Source organism: Xyrauchen texanus, chromosome 19 (assembly GCF_025860055.1).
Source record: "Xyrauchen texanus isolate HMW12.3.18 chromosome 19, RBS_HiC_50CHRs, whole genome shotgun sequence".
Lineage (NCBI taxonomy): Eukaryota > Metazoa > Chordata > Actinopteri > Cypriniformes > Catostomidae > Xyrauchen > Xyrauchen texanus.
In genome coordinates this window covers 3,742,733-3,764,814 of record NC_068294.1, presented here as the reverse complement: position 1 = coordinate 3,764,814, position 22,082 = coordinate 3,742,733, and the positions used below count along the sequence as shown (strand labels likewise).

Below are 22,082 nucleotides of genomic sequence, written 5' to 3'. Positions count from 1 at the left end.
AGAGGCTTTACAGTGATTTTTATTCAAACTAACAGATTTCAATTTGATTTCTTTTTGTTATATGAAGGTCTGAAGGAACTGACTTGGAAACTTTTTACCAGAACTTCCTCGTCCCAAACTCAGACTTTCAATATTACACTGTGAGAATCCATGCTAAAAATAACACTATGATAATCTAATCAAAGAGTGAAATAATCATAGACCATTTCAATTTCTAAAATGATGACTGTCCTAAAGAATTGGCGTCATTTGCACCACACCAAGCAATTTTGCCACTAATAAATGTACTTGTTTATCGAGTTGAGAAAAGTGTCATTGAAGAACATGCTTGAAATAAAACATAAGGCAAGTTATGTTTGAAGAAAATAAAAGTATAACTTATGAGAAAAATCATTTCCAATAAAGCTATAGTTTTACCAAATTATGCAAAACGTATGAAAAGTCAAGGATGCATTAACATTAAAAATGTTCATCAGAGATGTGCTGGAAATGACACTGTGGTGGGAATTTTCACAACTTTCAGAAAAAAATGACATAAATGTCCTCTGAATCATTTAAATACACGGTCGGACATTGTTGGTAGGCAAATTAAATAAATTAGTGAGAGTGTGAATTTTTTTTACTTTCTAGAAATTCAAAGTGCTAAAAGTGACCAAAGTTGTAGAAACTCTCTATTACAATTGTCATTGGCAATATCCTCAGTAATATAAGAGGATGTCCGATTTTTCTTCTTGAGGTCAACAAATTTTGCAGATACAATAACTAAGGTGCTGGAAAAGGATGATAATCGATTAATCGGCTCATCGTTAAGATAACGTTATCTTAGTCGTTGAGGCCAACAAGTGCAAAACTAATAAAAACCCTGATGTGGTTTCCTTTTCACCCAAAATCCCAACAATAATCAGAAAAAAGAAGATTTGTTGTATAACGTGGGACTTTTAACTAACTTTTAAAAATGCCTGAAACACACCAAGGACTCTTATTTTGAAATGACGGAGAACTGGCTATGTTACAATACTCTATTTTTTACTATTGACCAGACTTTGTATAGCCTATATGTTATTATTATTATTCACAAATGAAGCTGGACACACGTCTATAGTCACATTTTTCTTTGCATGCCCTCACTTCAATTTTAAAAACATAATTATCAGAGCAACACAAAGGAATTAAAAAACTATCCGCAACTATCGGCATCAATTTTGGCCGATAACAATAGTTCCACAAAGCAACTATCTGCACCGATTAATCGGTAAAACCAATATGTGATCATTCTTTCTACGATCAAGGACTTTTTAATGCACCTCTTTATTAAAAAGTTGCTATAAATTTCAAAAATCCAAACTGAAGTACTTCAATTAACTTGTACAAACCCTGTGTACTGACAATCACAGCACCGGGTTTAAATCCTGTAAATGCACAACAGAAAAGACAAACACAGGACGTATGTCGATGTCCTCTTAAACTCACAGTGTCATCTTTCTCCTCACTGCTGGACTGTGAGCTGCTCCTCTGCTCCTCTCGCTTCATGAGCCGCTCGTACAGGTCGCTCACCAGGAATGAAGGGTAATATCGCTCCTTCATGGTCTCGTAAACATCTCCCTGAATCCTGTGGAACACGTCTGTGCCCTTGTTCCCCACCAGAGTCTGCTGGATCTCTTTATAAAGAGCTTTCTCCACCGGGATCTCCTTGCTCTCCACAAAGAAGTTCTGATAGATCTCTCCCACCAGCTGTGGCACCTCATTCTGCATGGAAACAAGGACACGAGAGCTCATTTCATGTCCAAATATCAACATCTGACCGGTTTTGACCAGTTTTGCTGAGCTGGCAAATAATCCTTATTAAAGGGGGCCATATTCCACCACACTTCTGTTGCATTTCATCGTCTCGCTGAAGTCCACTGACACTTTTGTTCATTGTACCGTTAAGATTTTTATATGTAAATAATCACTCATATGATTGGCCAGTGAACTCCGTCACCAGTGAAGTGGGGGTGGTAACTGTCATGAAAGTAATGTCCCAATGAAAAAAATTGTCACAAATAAGATTAATTTTCTTTATACAACATATCATTTGGGGTGAAATATGATCTGGACATGTTCACGGTTTCATGAGATTTAGCCTAAAGCCAAGGTTCAGATGATCTACACTAGGGGTCAGGGCCGTAGCTAGTGTGGGGAAAGGTGGAAATTATTCTAGGGGCCCAGAGAAAGACATAGTGAGGGGGCCCAGAATTCCTTGCGACAGCCCTGGCAGGGGTATTCATTAGGCAGACTCAGGTCAGGAACCAGACTGAAGGACATCTCACTCCGGATCGAGCTCTAAATCTTTGTGCTTGTTATCTGACACCTGGCTAAGTGAGTGTGTAAGCATACGTTTATAGGATTGCGGAGCTGAAATAAAGTGTGTTCAGCGTTGCCTCTCTCCCCACTGTTAATATATTCTCACGTTAAGGAAAATATAAAAAATGCAGTCTTTTACATTTTTATAAATTTTCTCTCAGGAGATATTCCTGAACCCCCATACAGTGTTTTTGATCTGTCAAAAGGCCTCATCTGTCCCATATATACAGTATATATATATATATACAGTATATATATATATATTTTAATAGTATTTAAACACAAAAAATGTACTGCTGACAAAACTTTTTCCAAAATACTATTGCAAATTATTTTAAAAAACTGTTAAAGATACAGTACATCATTTCCTAGCCATATAACTACTGACAACATGTTAAGCTACATATAATTACTGACCTTTGCTGGGAAGGAAATGTAGAAACTGGACCTCTTGGAACTTTAATTGAGTACCCCTGCTCTACACTATATGTCCCTCTTATGTTCAATGCTACACTGTGCCGGCAATGGTTTAATGCTTTTGAAAAGGTCTTCAATGCTCTGCATCTGAAAAGGATTTCTGACAGTTTAGAACCCACTAGCAACATATGGCTAATCTTAACTATATGGTTTGGTGTTATGCTGAACAGTTGCAAACTGTTAATAAATTAAAAAAAACAACATTAAACATTAATGCAGTTGCATACCTGCAGTTTCACATAAATTAACTTAACATGGCGCCTCAGACAATAAGAAGCCATCAACATTCTGAAGTACTAATTTCTTCATGAATAGCCATGCTTTTATTCTACATCTTATGGTGTACTTATTTGTACTTTTTGGATCTTGTCTGTCATCATCCTCTCCCTCCCTCATCCATGTAATTTTGCATTCCATGGATGAAAAAATAACATACTGGTTTAGAGCAACATGATTAGTAATGTAGAAAAGTATGCCAAATAAAATTTATGAAAATTAATTTAATCACCAATGATGTCAGAATATTCATTTTTGGATGAAATATTCCTTTAATATTGTTTTGTAAAGCATTACCGCATTTTATGTATTAATTTATTTTTGGGTATTTTAAAAGCCATTTCCTTTAATTAAATGTTTTGTTGTGTATTTTGGCAACACAATATAGACCTACTGACAAAAAGTGAATTTTTCTCAGTGAAGGGTGCAACATTTATTATTCAACAAAACAGCAAAATAAAACCTGAACAAAACTATGCAGCTTTCATTGTCTTTTTTACAATATAACTTTTTTATTATTTAAAAAACAGTGACAAAGCAGTGATGTTTTTATAGCAGTTTATCAATAAAACCTTTTAATATAACTCAGTTTCCCTTTCAAGTCGGTCACTTCAAGGCTGCATCATTAGCTGACACTATGGGAGCTCCTCCTAGGGGCGGTGACCGTAACACCATTTACCATCACACCAATTTGATTAGCTGGTGACACTTGGCACTCCGCCTTATGCTTGCATCATCACATGGCATATGAACCAAGGCCCAGCAACACACATCTTTCAGGGTTGCGTAGTTATCCCTTGTGCTCTGGAACCCTAAACCAATGCTTCGTCGCTTTAATCTGCACCCGGTCAGCAAGTCAGTTCTCCACTCCTTCACACTGCGTGTTCTGGAAAAAGGTGTATCCTTAAAATACTTTAAGGACTTTTTTTAAATACTCTTCAGAGCCCTATGATGAAGCAAAGTCTTTTTAAAGACAAAAATGTTTTGCAAATGTTTTTCACATTGTGAGCGATATATCACTATGTCCGACAGACACAGCAGCGCTGAAAAAATAAATGTTATTTTTTGAACCGCAAAAAGAGCTGTGGGCTATGGCACATACTGGACTTAAGACCCTTGAAATTGGACACATAGGAAGTCTCCGTTCAAGATGGTAACTCTACTGGTTTGTGTCAATTGACCTGAAACATGCATACTTTCATGTTCAGATTGCCCTTCGACACAGGCCTTGAGATTCGCCTTCCTGATGGTCTGGCACCTATGAAGTGAGGTTGAATGCACATTGACCAGTCTACTCAAGCTCCAAAGAAGGCCTCCTTCAGTTCGCAAAGCGCAAATTCTATGCTTAGAGTTACAGAATCCCCTCGCCAAAGATGCAATAGAGAACGTACTGACATGCAAAGAACAGAAAGGCTTTTACAGATGTTATTTTTTGAAAGCCCAAAAAAACTTGGGTTATGGCCCATACTGAACTTGAGGCCCTTGTCTCCATTCAAGATGGTAACTCGGGAGGCAGAGACTGTCGCGTGTCCACCCTCTGGACTGGTTTGTGTCAATCGACCTGAAAGATGCATAATTCAGGTGAATCTTGTCCTTCAACACAGGCCATTCTTGAGATTCGCCTTTGAGGGGACTGCATTCCAGTTCAAGGTCCTACCATTTGGATTGCCCCCTGGCTCCTCACACATTCACGATGATTGGTTGCTGCTAGCTCAATGTGTGACACTTGCCAAAATGGCCAGACGTAAAGTTGTCACCACAGATATGTCCAACACAGGCTGGGGAGCCCTGCGTGCAGGACATCCGGCATTTGGGACCAGGATAGGTACACACACTGCATAACATATAAATCGCCTTGAACTCCTTGCAGGCCTCTTGGCTCCTTGCAGTCCTCCTCCACTTCCTATTTTTCAAAATAAAGGGGTGGTAATAGCAAAGCCTTTTTACTACCCTGTTGACTAATGGTCATTGCCAAGGCTCTCATTGTGTCAGCTACTGGTGCAGCGTCAAAGTGACCAACTTGAAAGGGAACTTCTTGGTTACGAGTGTAACTTTGATACCCTGAAAGGAGGAAACGAGATACTGCGTAGATGTGTTGCACTACAAATTTTTTCACTGTTGAAAATTCTGATGGTGTGGCACTGGGCTCTGGTTTATATGCCTGTGATGATGCAAGCATAAGGCAGAGCCCTAAGCAACACCAGCCAATCAAATTGATGTGATGGACAGGTTTTCAAGTTAACCGCCCCTAGAAGGAGCTCCCACAGCATCAGCTACTGATTTAGCCTCTTGTGGCCTTCTTTCAGGGAACCAAGGTTACATTCATAACCAAGACGTTGGCTCTTTTACTTTTAATTTCTTGTACTTTTCCTAATTTGTAAATGATAAATTTTGTTTTGTTTATATTTTTTTCCATTATTTTTCAACATAAAAAGTCAAAAACATTTTGCAACAATACTGATATACAACGAGATTATAGTGGTACAGGAAAGTCTTTATTAAGACATGACAATGACAGCAGCTCTAATATGATCAGAAATGTTGAGCTGAAGGTTGTGCTGGTGTGTTGTTGTTTTTTTTACCTTGTTGGCACACTTGAGCATCTCCACCAGTTCCCAGAAGCCGATCAGAGCTCTCTTATCCACACGCTCCATGTAGACACGGAAATGCTCCCGGTACACTGAGTTCGACATGATCTCCTCAAACTGAAGAATCTATGAGATGACGAGACAAAAATGAAATACACTGCATTTTTATTATTACAAACACTTCATGTTACAAAAAAACACTACACTGCAGATTAATAATCTTGAAAAGGCTGCATCAATAACCTGCTGTCAGATGGTGAGTTTGTTCCTCATATTTTAAAAAGTTTTGTACACTGATAATGGGAACAAGCTCCTTTAACCAAGAGGTTATGGTGTTGAACTCAAAACACTGAGGGTTCTGTTTGTTTTAAGAATGCCTGCAGAGCAGGAGATATGGCCTGTTAGTGACTAACAAACCAACACACTCACTGAGCTTTATGTCAGGGCACTGCTCTTCACTGGGTTCATTACAGCTCGGCCTGTAGAGACATTCAGAGACAGGCCTGCCTGTGTGGAGAAGAACAGCCTAGAGCTACTGCAACATCAACAGTCTGTCATATGACCAACTGTAGGGTGAGTAGGGCTCTCCCTGTCATTACACATTTCTCCATTTAGCAGAGAAACCCATAATAGCATAAGTGATATTATTTAATGGAAGCTTAAATCTACTCATGGCAGACCAGTAAAAGATTCAAAGTTTATATGAACAAATACAATAAGCAGCCAAAATAAGAATGTTTTATTTAACCTCTTCAGCATAATTTGGCTGCCGCCTGTATTTTTCACACCCATATTCAAAAGCTCACCTTACACAAATACAGTGAACTAATCACAAAATATTGGTCTCATTTAACTGAAAACCAAGTAAAAATTATATTTTAAAAAAAATATAATAGTTCATAAATAATTTAGTTTACAGTGCATCCAGAATGTATTCACAGCACTTGGATTAAATTCATTATTTACCTCAAAATTCTACAAACAATACACCATAATGACAACGTGAAAGAAGTTTGTTTGAAATCTTTGCAAATGTATACAAATAAAAAAAAATCATATGTACATAAGTATTCACAGCTCAATACTTTGTTGAAGCACCTTTGGCACCAATTACAGCCTCAAGTCTTTTTGTGTATGATGCTACAAGCTTGGCACACCAATTTTTGGGCAGTTTCTCCCATTCTTCTTGGCCGGACCTCTCAAGCTCCATCAGGTTGGATGGGGAGTGTCGGTGCACAATCATTTTCAGATCTCTCCAGAGATGTTCAATCGGGTTAAAGTCTGGGCTCTGGCTGGGCCACTCAAGGACATTCACAGAGTTGTCCCGTAGCCACTCCTTTGTTATCTTGGCTGTGTGCTTAGGGTCGTTGTCCTGTTGGAAGATTAACCTTCGCCCCAGTCTGAGGTCCAGAGTGCTCTGGAGCAGGTTTTCATCAAGGATGTCTCTGTACATTGCTGCATTCAACTTTCCCTCGATCCGGACTAGTCTCCCAGTTCCTGCCGCTGAAAAACATCCCCACAGCATGATGCTGCCACCACCATGCTTCACTGAAGGGATGGTATTGGACAGGTGATGAGGTTTCCTCCAGACATGACGCTTGCCATTCAGGCCAAAGAGTTCAATGTTTATTTCATCAGACCAGAGAATTTTGTTTCTCATGGTCTGAGAGTCCTTCAGGTCCCTTTTGGCAAACTCCAGGCGGGCTGTCATGTGCATTCTACTGAGGAGTGGCTTCCGTCTGGCCACTCTACCATACAGATCTGATTGGTGGAGTCCTGCAGAGATGGTTGTTCTTCTGGAAGTTTCTCCTCTCTCCACAGAGAAACACTGGAGCTCTGTCAGAGTGACCTTTGGATTCTTGGTCACCTCCCAGACTAAGGCCCTTCTCCCACGATTGCTCAGTTTGGCTGGGCAGCCAACTCTAGGAAGAGTCCTGGTGGTTCCAAACTTCTTCCATTTACGGATGATGGAGGCCACTGTGCTCATTGGGACCTTCAATGCTGCAGACATTTTTTTGTATCCTTTCCCAGATCTGTGCCTCGATACAATCCTGTCTCGGAGGTCTACAGACAATTCCTTGGACTTCATGGCTTGGTTTGTGCTCTGACATACACTGTTATCTGTGGGACCTTATATAGACAGGTGTGTGCCTTTCAAAATAATGTCCAATCAACTGAATTTAATCAAGTTGCAGAAACATCTCAAGGATGATCAGTGGAAACAGGATGCACCTGGGCTCAATTTTGAGTGTCATGGCAAAGGCTGTGAAATACTTATGTGATTTTTTTCATTTTTTATTTTTAATAAATTTGCAAAGATTTCAAACAAAAAATAAGGCTGTAACATAACAAAATGTGGAAAAAGTGAAGCACTGTGAATACTCCGGATGCACTGTATGTTTACAATCTTATGATGAACATACATGTATTTATCCTGTCTTTGAAAGCATGTGATCCAGGCTCTGTTTGCTTTATGTCCTTCCAAAAAAGTGTTAGTAAATTCCACTAGATGCCAGCAAATCCTAGGAAAAAGACATTTTCTTCAACCACCTTCAATCACAATATACAGATCTAAATTGTTGGTGGCGCTCTAACGCAGCTGAGCACTCACCATGAGCTCCTCCATTGACATTCAGTCTATTTTGTGATGCCATGCACCTTCTCCATTGTTTCATTGATTATCTTGGCCTCTGAGTGGACTAAAAGCTTAGGCTACGTGTTGTTGGAAAGCCGTGATCCTCATAAATAATGTGATTTATTATAATTTTGTATAATATCTGTATAACTTTGTATAATATTACATCATCTGTAGCTGAGTACATAAAGTTGAAGTCAGAAGTTTCAATACTCTTAGGTTGAAGACAATCAAACTCATATTTTAATCACTCCACAGAATTCATATTCACAAACTATAGTTTTTGCAAGTAATTTACAACATCTACTTTGTGCATGACAAGTAATTTTCCAACAATTGTTTAGACAGATTGTTTCCCTTTTAATTGACTATATCACAATTCCAGTGGGTCAGAAGTTTACATACACTAAGTTAACTGAGACATTAAGCAGCTTGACAAATTCCAGAAAATGATGTCAAGCCTTTAGACAATTAGCCAGTTAGCTTCTGATAGGAGCTGTACTGAATTGGAGATGTGCATGTGGATGTATTTTTAGGCCTACCTTCAAACTCAGTGCCTCTTTACCTCAGAAAAAAAATAATAATCTGGATCATCTTAGGGAACAATTTCCAAATGCCTGAAGGTACCAGGTTCATCTGTACAAACAATAGTACGCAAGTATAAACACCATGGAACCATGCAGCCATCATACAGCTCAGGAAGGAGAAGCATTCTGTCTCCTAGAGATGAACGTAGTTTGGTGCGAAAAGTGCAAATCAATCCCAGAACAACTGCAAAGGACCAAGTGAAGATGCTATATCGACATATCCTGAAATGTTGCTCAGCAAGGAAGATTCCACTGCTCCAAACCACCAGAAAAAAGCCAGACAACAGTTTGCAAGTGCACATTGGGACAAAGATATACATTTTTGGGAAAAATGTCCTCTGGTCTAATCAAACAAACATTAAACTGGCCATAATAACCATTGTTATTTTTGGAGGGAAAAGGGTGTGGCTTGCAACCAAAGAACACCACCCCAACCGTGAAGCATGGGGGTGGCAGCATCTTGTTGTGGGGGTTCTTTGTTGCAGGAGGGACTGGTGCACTTCACTAAATAGATGGCATTATGAGGAAAGAAAAATTTGTGGATATATTGAAGCAACATCTCAGACATCAGCCATGAAGTTAAAGCTCGGTCGCAAAATGGGTCTTCCAAATGGACAATGACCCACATATACCAATTGTGGCAAAATGGCTTAAGGACAACAAAGTCAACGTGCTGGAGTGGCCATCACAAAGCCCTGACTTCAATCCAATAGAAAATTTGTGGGCAGAACTGAAAAAGCGTGTGCGAGCAAGCTTTTTAGTTCAGTTCTAGGAACATGACTCAGTTACACCAGTTCTGTCTGGAGGAATGGACCAAAATTCCAGCAACTTATTGTGAGAAGCTTGTGGAAGGCTACCCAAAACATTTGACTCAAGTTAAACAATTTAAAAGCAATGCTACCAAATATTAATGTATACAGTGGGTACGTAAAGTATTCAGACCCCCTTAAATTTTTCACTCTTTGTTATATTGCAGCCATTTGCTAAAATCATTTAAGTTAATTTTTTTTCCTCATTATTGTACACACAACATCCCATATTGACAGAAAAACACAGAATTGTTGACATTTTTCCACATTTATTAAAAAAGAAAAACTGAAATATCACATGGTCCTAAGTATTCAGACCCTTTGCTGTGACACTCATATATTTAACTCAGGTGCTGTCCATTTCTTCTCATCATCCTTGAGATGGTTCTACACCTTCAATTGAGTCCAGCTGTGTTTGATTATACTGATTGGACTTGATTAGGAAAGCCACACACCTGTCTATATAAGACCTTACAGCTCACAGTGCATGTCAGAGCAAATGAGAATCATGAGGTCAAAGGAACTGCCTGAAGAGCTCAGAGACAGAATTGTGGCAAGGCACAGATCTGGCCATGGTTACAAAAAAATTCTGCTGCCCTTAATGTTCATAAGAGCACAGTGGCCTCCATAATCCTTAAATGGAAGACGCTTGGGACGACCAGAACCCTTCCTAGAGCTGGCCGTCCGGCCAAACTGAGCTATCGGGGGAGAAGAGCCTTGGTGAGAGAGGTAAAGAAGAACCCAAAGATCACTGTGACTGAGCTCCAGAGATGCAGTCGGGAGATGGGAGAAAGTTGTAGTAAGTCAACCATCACTGCAGCCATCCACCAGTCGGGGCTTTATGGCAGAGTGGCCCGACGGAAGCCTCCCCTCAGTGCAAGACACATGAAAGCCCGCATGGAGTTTGCTAAAAAACACCCGAAGGACTCCAAGATGGTGATAAATAAGATTCTCTGGTCTGATGAGACCAAGATAGAACTTTTTGGCCTTAATTCTAAGCGGTATGTGTGGAGAAAACCAGGCACTGCTCATCACCTGTCCAATACAGTCTCAACAGTGAAGCATGGTGGTGGCAGCATCATGCTGTGGGGGTGTTTTTCAGCTGCAGGGACAGGACGACTGGTTGCAATCGAGGGAAAGATGAATGCGGCCAAGTACAGGGATATCCTGGACAAAAACCTTCTCCAGAGTGCTCTGGACCTCAGACTGGGCCGAAGGTTCACCTTCCAACAAGACAATGACCCTAAGCACACCGCTAAAATAACGAAGGAGTGGCTTCACAACAACTCCGTGACTGTTCTTAAATGGCCCAGCCAGAGCCCTGACTTAAACCCAATTGAGCATCTCTAGAGAGACCTGAAAATGGCTGTCCACCAACATTTACCATCCAACCTGACAGAACTGGAGAGGATCTGCAAGGAGGAATGGCAGAGGATACCCAAATCCAGATGTGAAAAACTTGTTGCATCTTTCCCAAAAAGACTCATGGCTGTATTAGATCAAAAGGGTGCTTCTACTAAATACTGAACAAAGGGTCTGAATACTTAGGACCATGTGATATTTCAGTTTTTCTTTTTTAATAAATGTGCAAAAATGTCAACAATTCTGTGTTTTTCTGTCAATATGGGGTGCTGTGTGTACAATAATGAGGAAAAAAAATGAACTTAAATGATTTTAGCAAATGGCTGCAATATAACAAAGAGTGAAAAATTTAAGGGGGTCTGAATACTTTCCGTACCCACTGTATGTATGTAAACTTCTGACCCACTGGGAATGTGATGAAAGAAAGAAATAAAAGCTGAAATAAATAATTCTCTCTACTGTTCTATTATTCTGACATTTTCACATTCTTAAAATAAAGTAGTGATCCTAACTGACCTAAGACAGGAAATGTTTTCTACGATTAAATGTCAAGCACTGTGAAAAACAGAGTTTAAATGTATTTGGCTAAGGTGTATGTAAACTGTATTTTGGTGATGATTTGTTTATTTTTCAGCTGGACAATTTTGTTCTGGACATCTGAGATATAATTTTGGAGAATTTACCCAAGATATCCTACAGACAATAGAAAATGGCTCATTATGAAGAGAGAATAAAACAGCCTAAGTTAAGAGCTGATATAGAGTTTGTGGCAACTTGTGACTTACAGAAGCAGTAATCGGAGCAGAATTGAGACTTTTGTCTTTGTCTTACAGAGATTATCCAGCATATCAAGGATCTTGCCATACTAATGGTGATGGCGTGTTTTGCCCAGGCAAGCACCACTTATGTTTTCTTCAGAAAATCTTAAAAAAAAATTGTTTTGAGTTTATCAAGCAGCCTGGCTGGTTACTATCTAAAAAGCTGGTGGCAACAATAATAAACCACATTCTTAGAAGAGTGAACATAGTTTTTTGGGGGGCATGGTAAATCTAGTCTTTCTCAGTTGGATTGGTTTTCTCTGAATGTAAGGAACTTTCACTTTACTTTCAAAATATAGTGTTAATGTAATTTCTTCTAGTACCCGTTGGCCCTGAGAACCATCCACCTCGTCCTGGGATCCGTCCTCCTGCTGTTCGTAGTTTGGACCCCCAAGGAGCCGGATCCGTTTCTCGCACTGTTTCTTTGCCACCGTGAGCTGGTTAATATAACGCTTCATGTTTCTGGCACGTAAAAGATCGGCCTTCAGTGCAGCGGCCTCTTTCCCTTTACTGTCTGCAGAGATAGATAAATATATATGTTAAGAGAGATCGTCAACCCTGTAACTATATGTGTATGGTGGCCTTTTAATATGAGGTGGCAGAGTGCCATCTCAGGATCGTTTTTTTTGTTTGTTTGTTTTTTGTCTGATGTAAATGAATTTTTTCAGTTCCATTTGAAGTTAACAGTTTTCAGGTGAAACCAATACAGAAATCTGACTGTAAAACAGTTAAAGGATGGGAAAGGAGGAGGCGAGAACCGGCTTGACGATATAAATCATAGTTTAATGGAATACTTAAAAGACAACACAAACACACATGACGGACATGTCCGCTAACGATCTCTCTCTCCCGCACAGCCCTCTGCAGTCGACCTTTAAACCTCACGGAGGCATAATTAGCCTAATACGGGACCGGGTGTGTAGGATCACGACCCGGCCCCGCCCTCCGCCCTGCCATATTCCTCCCTCGTTCTCTCAGGCTGGGGAGCCCCGGCCTGACGTACACCCCCTTCCCTGGGGGAGGCGCGCCTTCAGCTGACTGCCGGCAGGTCATCCCCATCTACCTGGACGAGGGAGGGACAAGGGGAGGAAACAGAAATGATTAAAATGGGAGGGTACTCCTGTAACAGTGTAGTACCCCCAAAAAACTATACAATTTAAAAGAGGATAAAGGCCAACGCAGAGCGACAGTGAGAGAGAGAGAGAGAGAGAGATGCAAAAAAAAAAACTTACTCGCCAGTTCTCAGATACGCCGCAGCTTGTTCCTCGGCCACTCCTCCACCCTTTGTCGGACGACAGCGCGCCTCTCGGGCGGATCCGAGGCAGTCCTCCAGCCCCTGGCGGACGGAACACCCCGCCGCATTCTCGGGGACTAGAAGGGGTCTCCCCCGCCCCTGGCAGCGGTTCTCTCGCTCCAGGCGGTCGGCAGTGAGCCCCTCCCCGCTCGCGGTCGGCGGTCTTAAACCCCGCTGCGTTTCAGCGGCCGGTAGGCGACTCCTCCGCCCCTGGCAGCGGTTCTCTCGCTCCAGGCGGTCGGCTAGGAGCCCCTCCTCCCCTCGTGGTCGGCGGCCATCGTCCTCGCTCAGGTGGCTGGGCTCCTCGTCCCCCGGCAGATGGCCGCGGCTGCTCCGTTGGGGTGGATGGTAGTGGCAAGAACTCTACTACGGCGTATCCCTCCTCCTTCCCGGGTTTCAGCACCAATGTAAAACAGTTAAAGGATGGGAAAGGAGGAGGCGAGAACCGGCTTGACGATATAAATCATAGTTTAATGGAATACTTAAAAGACAACACAAACACATATGACGGACATGTCCGCTAACGATCTCTCTCTCCCGCACAGCCCTCTGCAGTCGACCTTTAAACCTCACGGAGGCATAATTAGCCTAATACGGGACCGGGTGTGTAGTATCACGACCCGGCCCCGCCCTCCGCCCTGCCACACTGACATATAACAATACATGTAAAATACATACAGTCAGGTCCATAAATATTGGGACATCGACACAATTCTAATATTTTTGGCTCTGTACACCACCACAATGGATTTGAAATGAAACGAACAAGATGTGCTTTAACTGCAGACTTTCAGCTTTAATTTGAGGGTATTTACATCCAAATCAGGTGAACGGTGTAGGAATTACAACAGTTTGTATATGTGCCTACCACTTTTTAAGGGGCCTGTTGAAATAATAAGAAGTCACATACTTGTGCATTTAATCCATAATCTATATTTTAAAAAAAAAAGACTTCCCAAAATAAAAAGTTTAAATGCTGATATATCAGATTTCTGAAAGGGAATACATTTAAACTTGGGCTTGGCGATATATTGAGTATACACAATAATCGCTATGATATTGCTAACGATATAAAATTAAGCAATATTGTGTATATCACTGTATAGAAAATAGACCTATAAAGTGCATATCAATGAAAATGATGTTTTATTCTCCCTTGTGTTCATTTAGAGAAAAACAGGCCTTTATTTTTAAATACATTTTTATTTAATGCCTTTTAATATTGAATCTACTGTCAACAATGGCTGTTTGGATGAAATGGATGATTTGAAAAAAAAAACAACAAAAAAAACACATTAAACCATTTCAGAGCAAATAGATTATAAAGATATATGTATATTGAATATCGTCAATAGGCCGAAATATATTGATATCATTTTAAAGCCACATCGCCCAGTCCTACTTTAAACGTACACTATTACCAAAGCATTACTACAATGTTTTGCATGCTCACATTAACAGACATTTTATTAAAACAAGTAAAATAAAACACTAAGTATTATTTTGAAGCAATGTAAAATTATACAGCAACAAGCATATTTCATGCATCTATTACTATTAATTATTATTCACATTTATTTTAAATAAGTCACCTCATTTTCATATCGCAATGCCTGAACAATTCTATTCAACAGTCATTCTTGAATTAAGAAGTTTTAACAGCTGATACATTGCATGCTGCTGCCCACTGGTCCAAAAGACATCACAACATTTTATGTGAATTTTTGATCATGAAGCAGCTCACAGAATGTTTTGAATTTTTTTTTACTTTTTGACCTGTGAAGTTTGAACAGAAAGAGCCACTTGTAGCATTCAGCTTGATTTCCCAACACTCAGACTGAGTATGAAAATATGAGCAATCACCTCAAACTGGCGGTCATCTCAGCACTCTGCGTCTTCCAGTGGAAACACAGGAGACACATTCGCAGCCGCTCTCCTTGCATTCCTGCCTGTGACAGCCATGTCTTTGTGATGAAGCAGCAGGCAGATTTATAGATTTGCCCATTACTGGCCGAAAGACGGAAAACATGACGGCGAATACACAACCACCTCATGACTCACTGAGAGGACTAAAATAGCACAAATGCTTCCCAACATGTGCATTAAAAAAGGTTTCATTAATCCAACACAGAAACAAAGGCTTTATTAATTAGCTTTATCAATCTCCATTGATCTGTCTGGCTCTTGTAATGAACTACCTGATTTACTCAAGTAAACCTCCGCAGTTATATCCAGAGATGGTTCATTAGCTGCCATTGTAACGTACTGTATATGCCACTTTTGTGAAGTTGACAAAATAGAGACAGATCTGTTTACAACTGCTAATTAGACTCCAATTATTTTCTTAAAGCAATAAAAGAACAAATCCCATGTTCCTTGCAAGGAGAACAGATGTTCTAAACTAAATGAATATGCAACTACTAAAACTAAACCAGAAGCGAACATAAAATGAACAATGCATTAGAAGTGTCTAGATTTAAACACTCCAATCTGTACCCAAAAATTCAAATCTGACATATGAAAACGTTATAATTGACATACTGTACTGATGAATTGACATTAATTGTAGAAAATACTGCAAATTATTATTTCAATAATCAAACACTAATTTCTATATTTTGTGAGCAACCATGTTACCAAATCATTTTCTGGTAACACTTTACAATATGCCTGTACTTTTATATTCGTACAAGTAAACCGAATCTTTTGACTCATCCCTCCTTTATTTAAAACATTCACAGTTATAGTAAGAGCACTTACAATGGAAGTAAATGGGGACGGTCAATAAATGCCAAAATGCTTTTAGTTTCTAAACAATATACATGATAATATGATTTTAGTGATAAAACCACTCACTAACCTTATCTGGGTAAAGTTACATCAAATATAACTAAACTTAATATAACTTCATGACAACAAAACCTTGTAAATCCATGGTCTACATCAGCAGATGCTTCTCTTGAACAGCAAACTCAAAATGTTTATAAGTTAAAGTAGCTCTAACACACACCTCCAATCTCGGTTCATTAAATGGATGCCAGGTTTGCCAACTCCGCCAACTTCCGACTCTAATTAACTTTCGTTGACATCATTAGCCTGGGGTTACCTTTTTCCCAACCTACACTGTGAATGTTTTAATGATGCATTCAATATGTACAAGAACAATTCAATAATGTATGTGTAGTTAAAACAGATTGTGTTTGTTTATTACTGCACTTATATGCACTTAGATGAAGATCAAACCAGGTTTTAAATACATTTTATACATAAATGCAGGTCATTCTAAAGGGTTCACATATTTTTCTTGCCATGTATTAATCTTAATGTTAATTTCAACTATACAAACACATTTTTAAAACTAGAAGTTTTATCGTTATTTATTTTCATAAATTACATTATCAAGATTAATACATTTTATTATATTAATAAAATATGATCAAATAGAACGTCATTGTGAAGTATTAATGATTTTCCACTATTAAAACAATGTAACATTCAACAGCATTGTGACACTCAAGAAGTAACATTATTTGGACTCTTTCTCTAATATAGTAAGAAGACAAGATAATATCATTCCATTTTAAAATAATAATAATAATTTTATGTTTTATTTATATAGCGCCTTTCTAACACTCAAGGCTGCTTAACAAAGCAAAATACATTTCTCCATTTTTACTAATATTGTAATGTTGACAACATTTAGGGATGCAAACTCAATTACTGGTCCATGAACATGGGTTCCAGAGATATATTTTTTAAGAATAAGGTAAAAGCACCAATTCCAGCGATTTAAGTGATTCAAGTATGGCAACTTAACTGCACAATTGTACACAATGTGCTGCAAAAATAAATGGCTGCAAATGTTTGTTCACTTTCATGTACTGATTAGTTCAGTGACCACTTATGGAGATGCCACAATGTTGTCTTATGTGCTATGAGTGAGTCATTGAATCAATTTGAGTCGTACATGACTGAAATCTACCAAGAGTGATATAGTGATTACGCATTAAAAGAACAAAGCAAATCTATAATTTTCCTTGAGTTTGTGAGCTGCTGAGCATGGCCTTTCATTCCAAAAATAAAGTTGAAGTCAGAAGTTTACATACACATTAGCCAAATACAATTAAACTCAGTTTTTCACAGTTCTTGACATTTAATCGTAGAAAACATTTCCTGTCTTTATTTAAAAAATACTAATGTCAGAATAACAGTAGAGAGAATTACTTATTTCAGCTTTTATTTCTTTCATCACATTCCCAGTGGGTCAGAAGTTTACATACAGTTTGTTAATATTTGGTAGCATTGCCTTTAAATTATTTAACTGGGTCAAATGTTTTGGGTAGCCTTCCAGAAGCTTCTCACAATAAGTTGCTGGAATTTTGGGACATTCCTCAAGACAGAACTGGTGTAACTAAGTCAGGTTTGTAGGCCTCCTTGCTCGCACATGCTTTTTCAGTTCTGTCCACAAATGTTCTATCGGTCAAGGCTTTGCGATGGCCACTTTACTGCCCTCAAGCCATTTTGCCCAAATTTTTGAGGTATGCTTTGTCCTTATGTCCCTATGTCATTGTCCATTTGGAAGACCCCTTCCTCGTGATGTCATCTATTTTGAAGTGCTCCAGTTCCTCCTGCAGCAAAGCACCTTCACAACATGATGCTGCCACCCCCATGCTTCATGGTTGGGATGGTGTTGTTTCGGCTTGCAGGCCCCACCCCTTTTTCCTCCAAACATAACAATGATCATTATGTCCAAACAGTTTATTTCATCAGACCAGAGGACATTCTTTGTCCCCATGTGCTCATTCAAACTGTAGTCTGGCTTTTTTATGGCAAATTTGGAGCAGTGGCTTCTTTCTTGCAGAGCAGCCTATCTGTTTTTTTTCGATATAGGACTTGTTTTACTGTGGATATAGATACTTGTCTACCTGTTTCCTCCAGCATCATCACAAGGTCCTTTGCAGTTGTTCTGGGATTGATTTGCATTTTTTGCACCAAACTACTTTCATCTCTAGGAGACAGAATGTGTCTCCTTCCTGACCGGTATGATGGCTGCATGGTCCCGTGGTGTTTATACTTGCGTACTATTGTTTGTACAGATGAACGTGGCACCTTCAGGCATTTGGAAATTGCTCCCAAGGATGAACCAGACTTATGGAGGTCCACAAATTGTTTTCTGAGGTCATAGCTGATTTCTTTAGATTTTCCCATGATGTCAAGAAAAGAGGCACTGAGTTTGAAGGTAGGCCTTAAAATACATCCACAGGTACACCTCCACTTCAGTACACCTCCTATCTGAAGCTAACTGGCTAATTGTCTAAAGGCTTGATATCATTTTATGGAATTTTCAAGCTGCTTAATGTCTCAGTTAACTTAGTGTATGTAAACTTCTGACCCACTGGAATTGTGATATAGTCAATTAAAAGAGAAACAATCTGTCTGTAAACAATTGTAATAAAAATTACTTGTCATGCACGAATCATGTGCTAAATGACTTGCCATAATACAGTTTGCTAATATTAAATCTGTGGCATGATTAAAAATGAGTTTCTAGGCCTATAAGGTGTGTTTCAAAAGTCTAAATGTAATAAAGTGCTTATACAGTGGCAAGAAGAAGTATGTGAACCCTTTGGAATTAGCTGGTTTTCTGCATTAATTGGTCATAAAATGTGATCTCATTTAGATTTTGACCTAGACTTTTTTTACCCCATGTGTGTTTCCTCTTTGCCTTTAATTATGTAGCCTAGCTTTGAGAGTCACCGTCATTGTGGTTTAGGGAGTTTGTACAGTATATTGGGTTAAAAATCTCAAAAGATGACAAAGACACGTTAACTTGCCGCAATTCACCGAAAGTGAAGGCGAGAGGGACTTCAAAATAAAATACACTGTCACAGAAATAGTATTCTCAGGGCGAATGGGGGAGTCAGGAGTTAGCGAAAACAGTCAACGTGAGAATTTTATTACTCTTCAGCTTCGTTCACAAAAAGGGAACTCAGTGGCCAAATAATCACACACAAACGTGTCACTCAATCGGTTTGTACACACACAGCAAAGGTTTCTCTCTGGTCCCTCTCTTTCTGTCGACTGATGCTCTTTGTTGGCCTTTTCAGGTCTCCATCCGCAATCACTATAACAAGAGAGAGGCGTTAATGATAGGTGACACAGCCACGCCCCTTTTCCATATTAATTTTTAAATTCTGTTAACTACGTACAAAGCTTTGAATGGTCTAGCTCTGCAGTACTTAAGTGATCTTCAGCCACGCTATATTCCAACACGTTCATTACGATCGCTAAATTCTGGCCTGTTAATAGTTCGTAGAATATCAAAATCCACTAAAGGAGGAAGATCCTTTTCATATTTGTCTCCTAAACTATGGAATAGTCTCCCTAACACTGTTCGAGATGCAGACACACTCTCTCAGTCTAGACTAAAGACTGATCTATTTAGCCAGGCATACACCTAATTTATCCTCCAACCCACAATTAGTCTGCTTTAGTTATGTCTGCCGGAACCAGAAACATTGATCATGATCTATAACTGCAATAAATTGAAGTGCATCTATGCTTATATTATTTTATTTGTTTCCCTGTCTCCACCTCGGGACTCCTATCCTGAGGTCACCAGAACCGGCTGGATCCAGCACCATTCCTGCTTCGTGTTGGTCTCCACTGCTACGTGTGGCTGAATAATGATGACTACATGCAGCCGGTGCAAGCCATATATCACTTCAGTCTATTATGATGAAATTCAGAGGATGAACTGATGCCAACTCCAACCATAAGACATGGGATACTTCATATGGGGCGGCTGTGGCTCAGTTGGTAGAGCGGGTTGGCCGCTAATTGCATGGTTGGTGGTTCGAATCCCAGCCCACATGACTCCACATGCCGAAGTGTCCTTGGGCAAAACACTGAACCCCAAGTTGCTCCCAATGGCAGGCTAGCACCTTGCATGGCAGCTCTGCTGTCATTGGTGTATGAATGTGTGTATGAATTTGTGAATGTGTCACAGTGTAAAGCAATTTGAATACCGTTAAGGTTAAAAAGGCACTATATAAGTGCAGACCATTTACCATATGACATTGCTTGAACCTTAGATTTAGGATGGACCACACCAAACCTCACCGAAATTACCGGCCAGGTTGAACTGCGTTTCACATCCCTGATCTCTGCCTGCATCACCTCGGTCTATTGATGGACTACACTCTTGAAATGGAATACATAGACTATCTATCAATTGCCAACAAAAGCCTTCATCAGTCAATTAACAAGGACAATTGCATCTATGTGAACTTCTGCAGTTAATCCAGGATGAACTTCAAAGACATTGATCATTAATCTTACAGTTCATACAAAATCTATGTTTAAACACTGACCCTTAACACTTACTTAGTTTACTCATTTTAAACCATGACTTGTACTATACATAAGTAATGTTGGCATTATATTCATGATGTTAGTCAGAGGGGAACTGGCCCCCACAGTGAGTCTGGTTTCTCCCAAGGTTACATTTCTCCAGTATCCAACATCTTATGGAGTTTTGTGTTCCTTGCCACTGTTGCATACAGCTTGATCACTGGGGTTATTAATACAATTATTATTTAATTACTTATTTTTTACATGATTAACAATCATATTTTATCTAATTACACAATGATGACTCCTCAACATTACAGACATTTCAGTTTTATCTTCTGTTAATACCTGATCTTAAAGCTGCTTTGAAACGATGTGTTGTGAAAGGTGCTATACAAATAAAATTGAATTGAAAAATATTTAATTGAGCGCCACTGTTGCGATTTCACATGGTTAATTTAATATTCTTGACACAATATAACGCTTGCCAGCACCAGTCAGCTGTGCGCTTTGTACACTGTGAAAGAGACACACACACACACACACACACACAAATAAATAAATGCACGTACTCGCAGTAACATCACCACATAACACATGTCAACTCACTTCAGTTTGAGTGGCTCGCAAGCTCATTTCTGAAATGTAGGATGGCAGGAGATTGGAATGTCTCACTGACCAATCAGTAAAGCACTTTCCTCGTGAATATTAATGACCCTTCCCCTGTCATTTGTATGTTTTGGAGTGCATTTTGCTCATTTCGAAAGTGGAATGAAACAGCGTTACAAGAGTCAATTATCAACACGGCAGAATCATGGATAAAGCAGCACGAGTGCAGAGCAGGTGCGGTAATTCATGGACAGTTAGTTTAAATGCACCTGTGAACCAGTAAGATGTGCGGCGAGTATTGTGAAAACCGTTTTAATGCACTACAGAATTGTCTTATATCTCGATGATGAAACTAGTTTAAACAAGCATTCTAAATGGCAATGACAAAGAAAACAGGAGAAATCATAAATTAGAAAACTTTTCAATTCTCAGGTCACAACACTTACACAAATGTACCAGGGATTTACTGTAATAACACTAACTTTACTGTAATAACTATGGTAGTTGTGGTAGAAAATGATTCTAAATATATTCAGACTGCTGTTTTTCATTACAAAAATGCCAAAGATCTTTAAATAGAAACCATAATTTCTATTTAAACACCTGGACACCTCCCTCTGCAACTGGATCCTGGACTTCCTGACTGGGAGACCTCAGTCAGTCCGGATCGGGAACAGCATCTCCACCACCACCACACTGAGCACTGGGGCCCCCCAGGGCTGTGTGCTCAGTCCACTGCTGTTCACTCTGCTGACTCACGACTGTGCAGCAATGCACAGCTCGAATCACATCATCAAGTTCGCCGATGACACGACCGTGGTGGGTCTCATCAGCAAGAACGACGAGTCAGCATACAGAGCGGAGGTGCAGCGGCTGACGAACTGGTGTAGAGCCAACAACCTGTCCCTGAATGTCGACAAAACAAAAGAGA

At 39.6% G+C, this 22,082-nt stretch overlaps 1 protein-coding gene across 2 annotated transcripts in view; it reads right to left on the bottom strand.

The window, feature by feature from the left end:
- The window catches only part of LOC127659487 (sorting nexin-25-like), a 108,370-nt gene that overhangs the window by 38,354 nt on the left and 47,934 nt on the right, over positions 1 to 22,082 (bottom strand). For both annotated transcript variants that reach the window (XM_052149334.1, XM_052149335.1), the window contains exons 7-9: positions 12,219 to 12,409; positions 5,679 to 5,810; positions 1,471 to 1,746 (exon numbers count right to left, since the gene is read on the bottom strand). In XM_052149334.1, the coding sequence (XP_052005294.1) occupies positions 1,471 to 1,746; positions 5,679 to 5,810; positions 12,219 to 12,409 (599 nt within the window). The remainder of the gene's footprint in view (positions 1 to 1,470; positions 1,747 to 5,678; positions 5,811 to 12,218; positions 12,410 to 22,082) is intronic.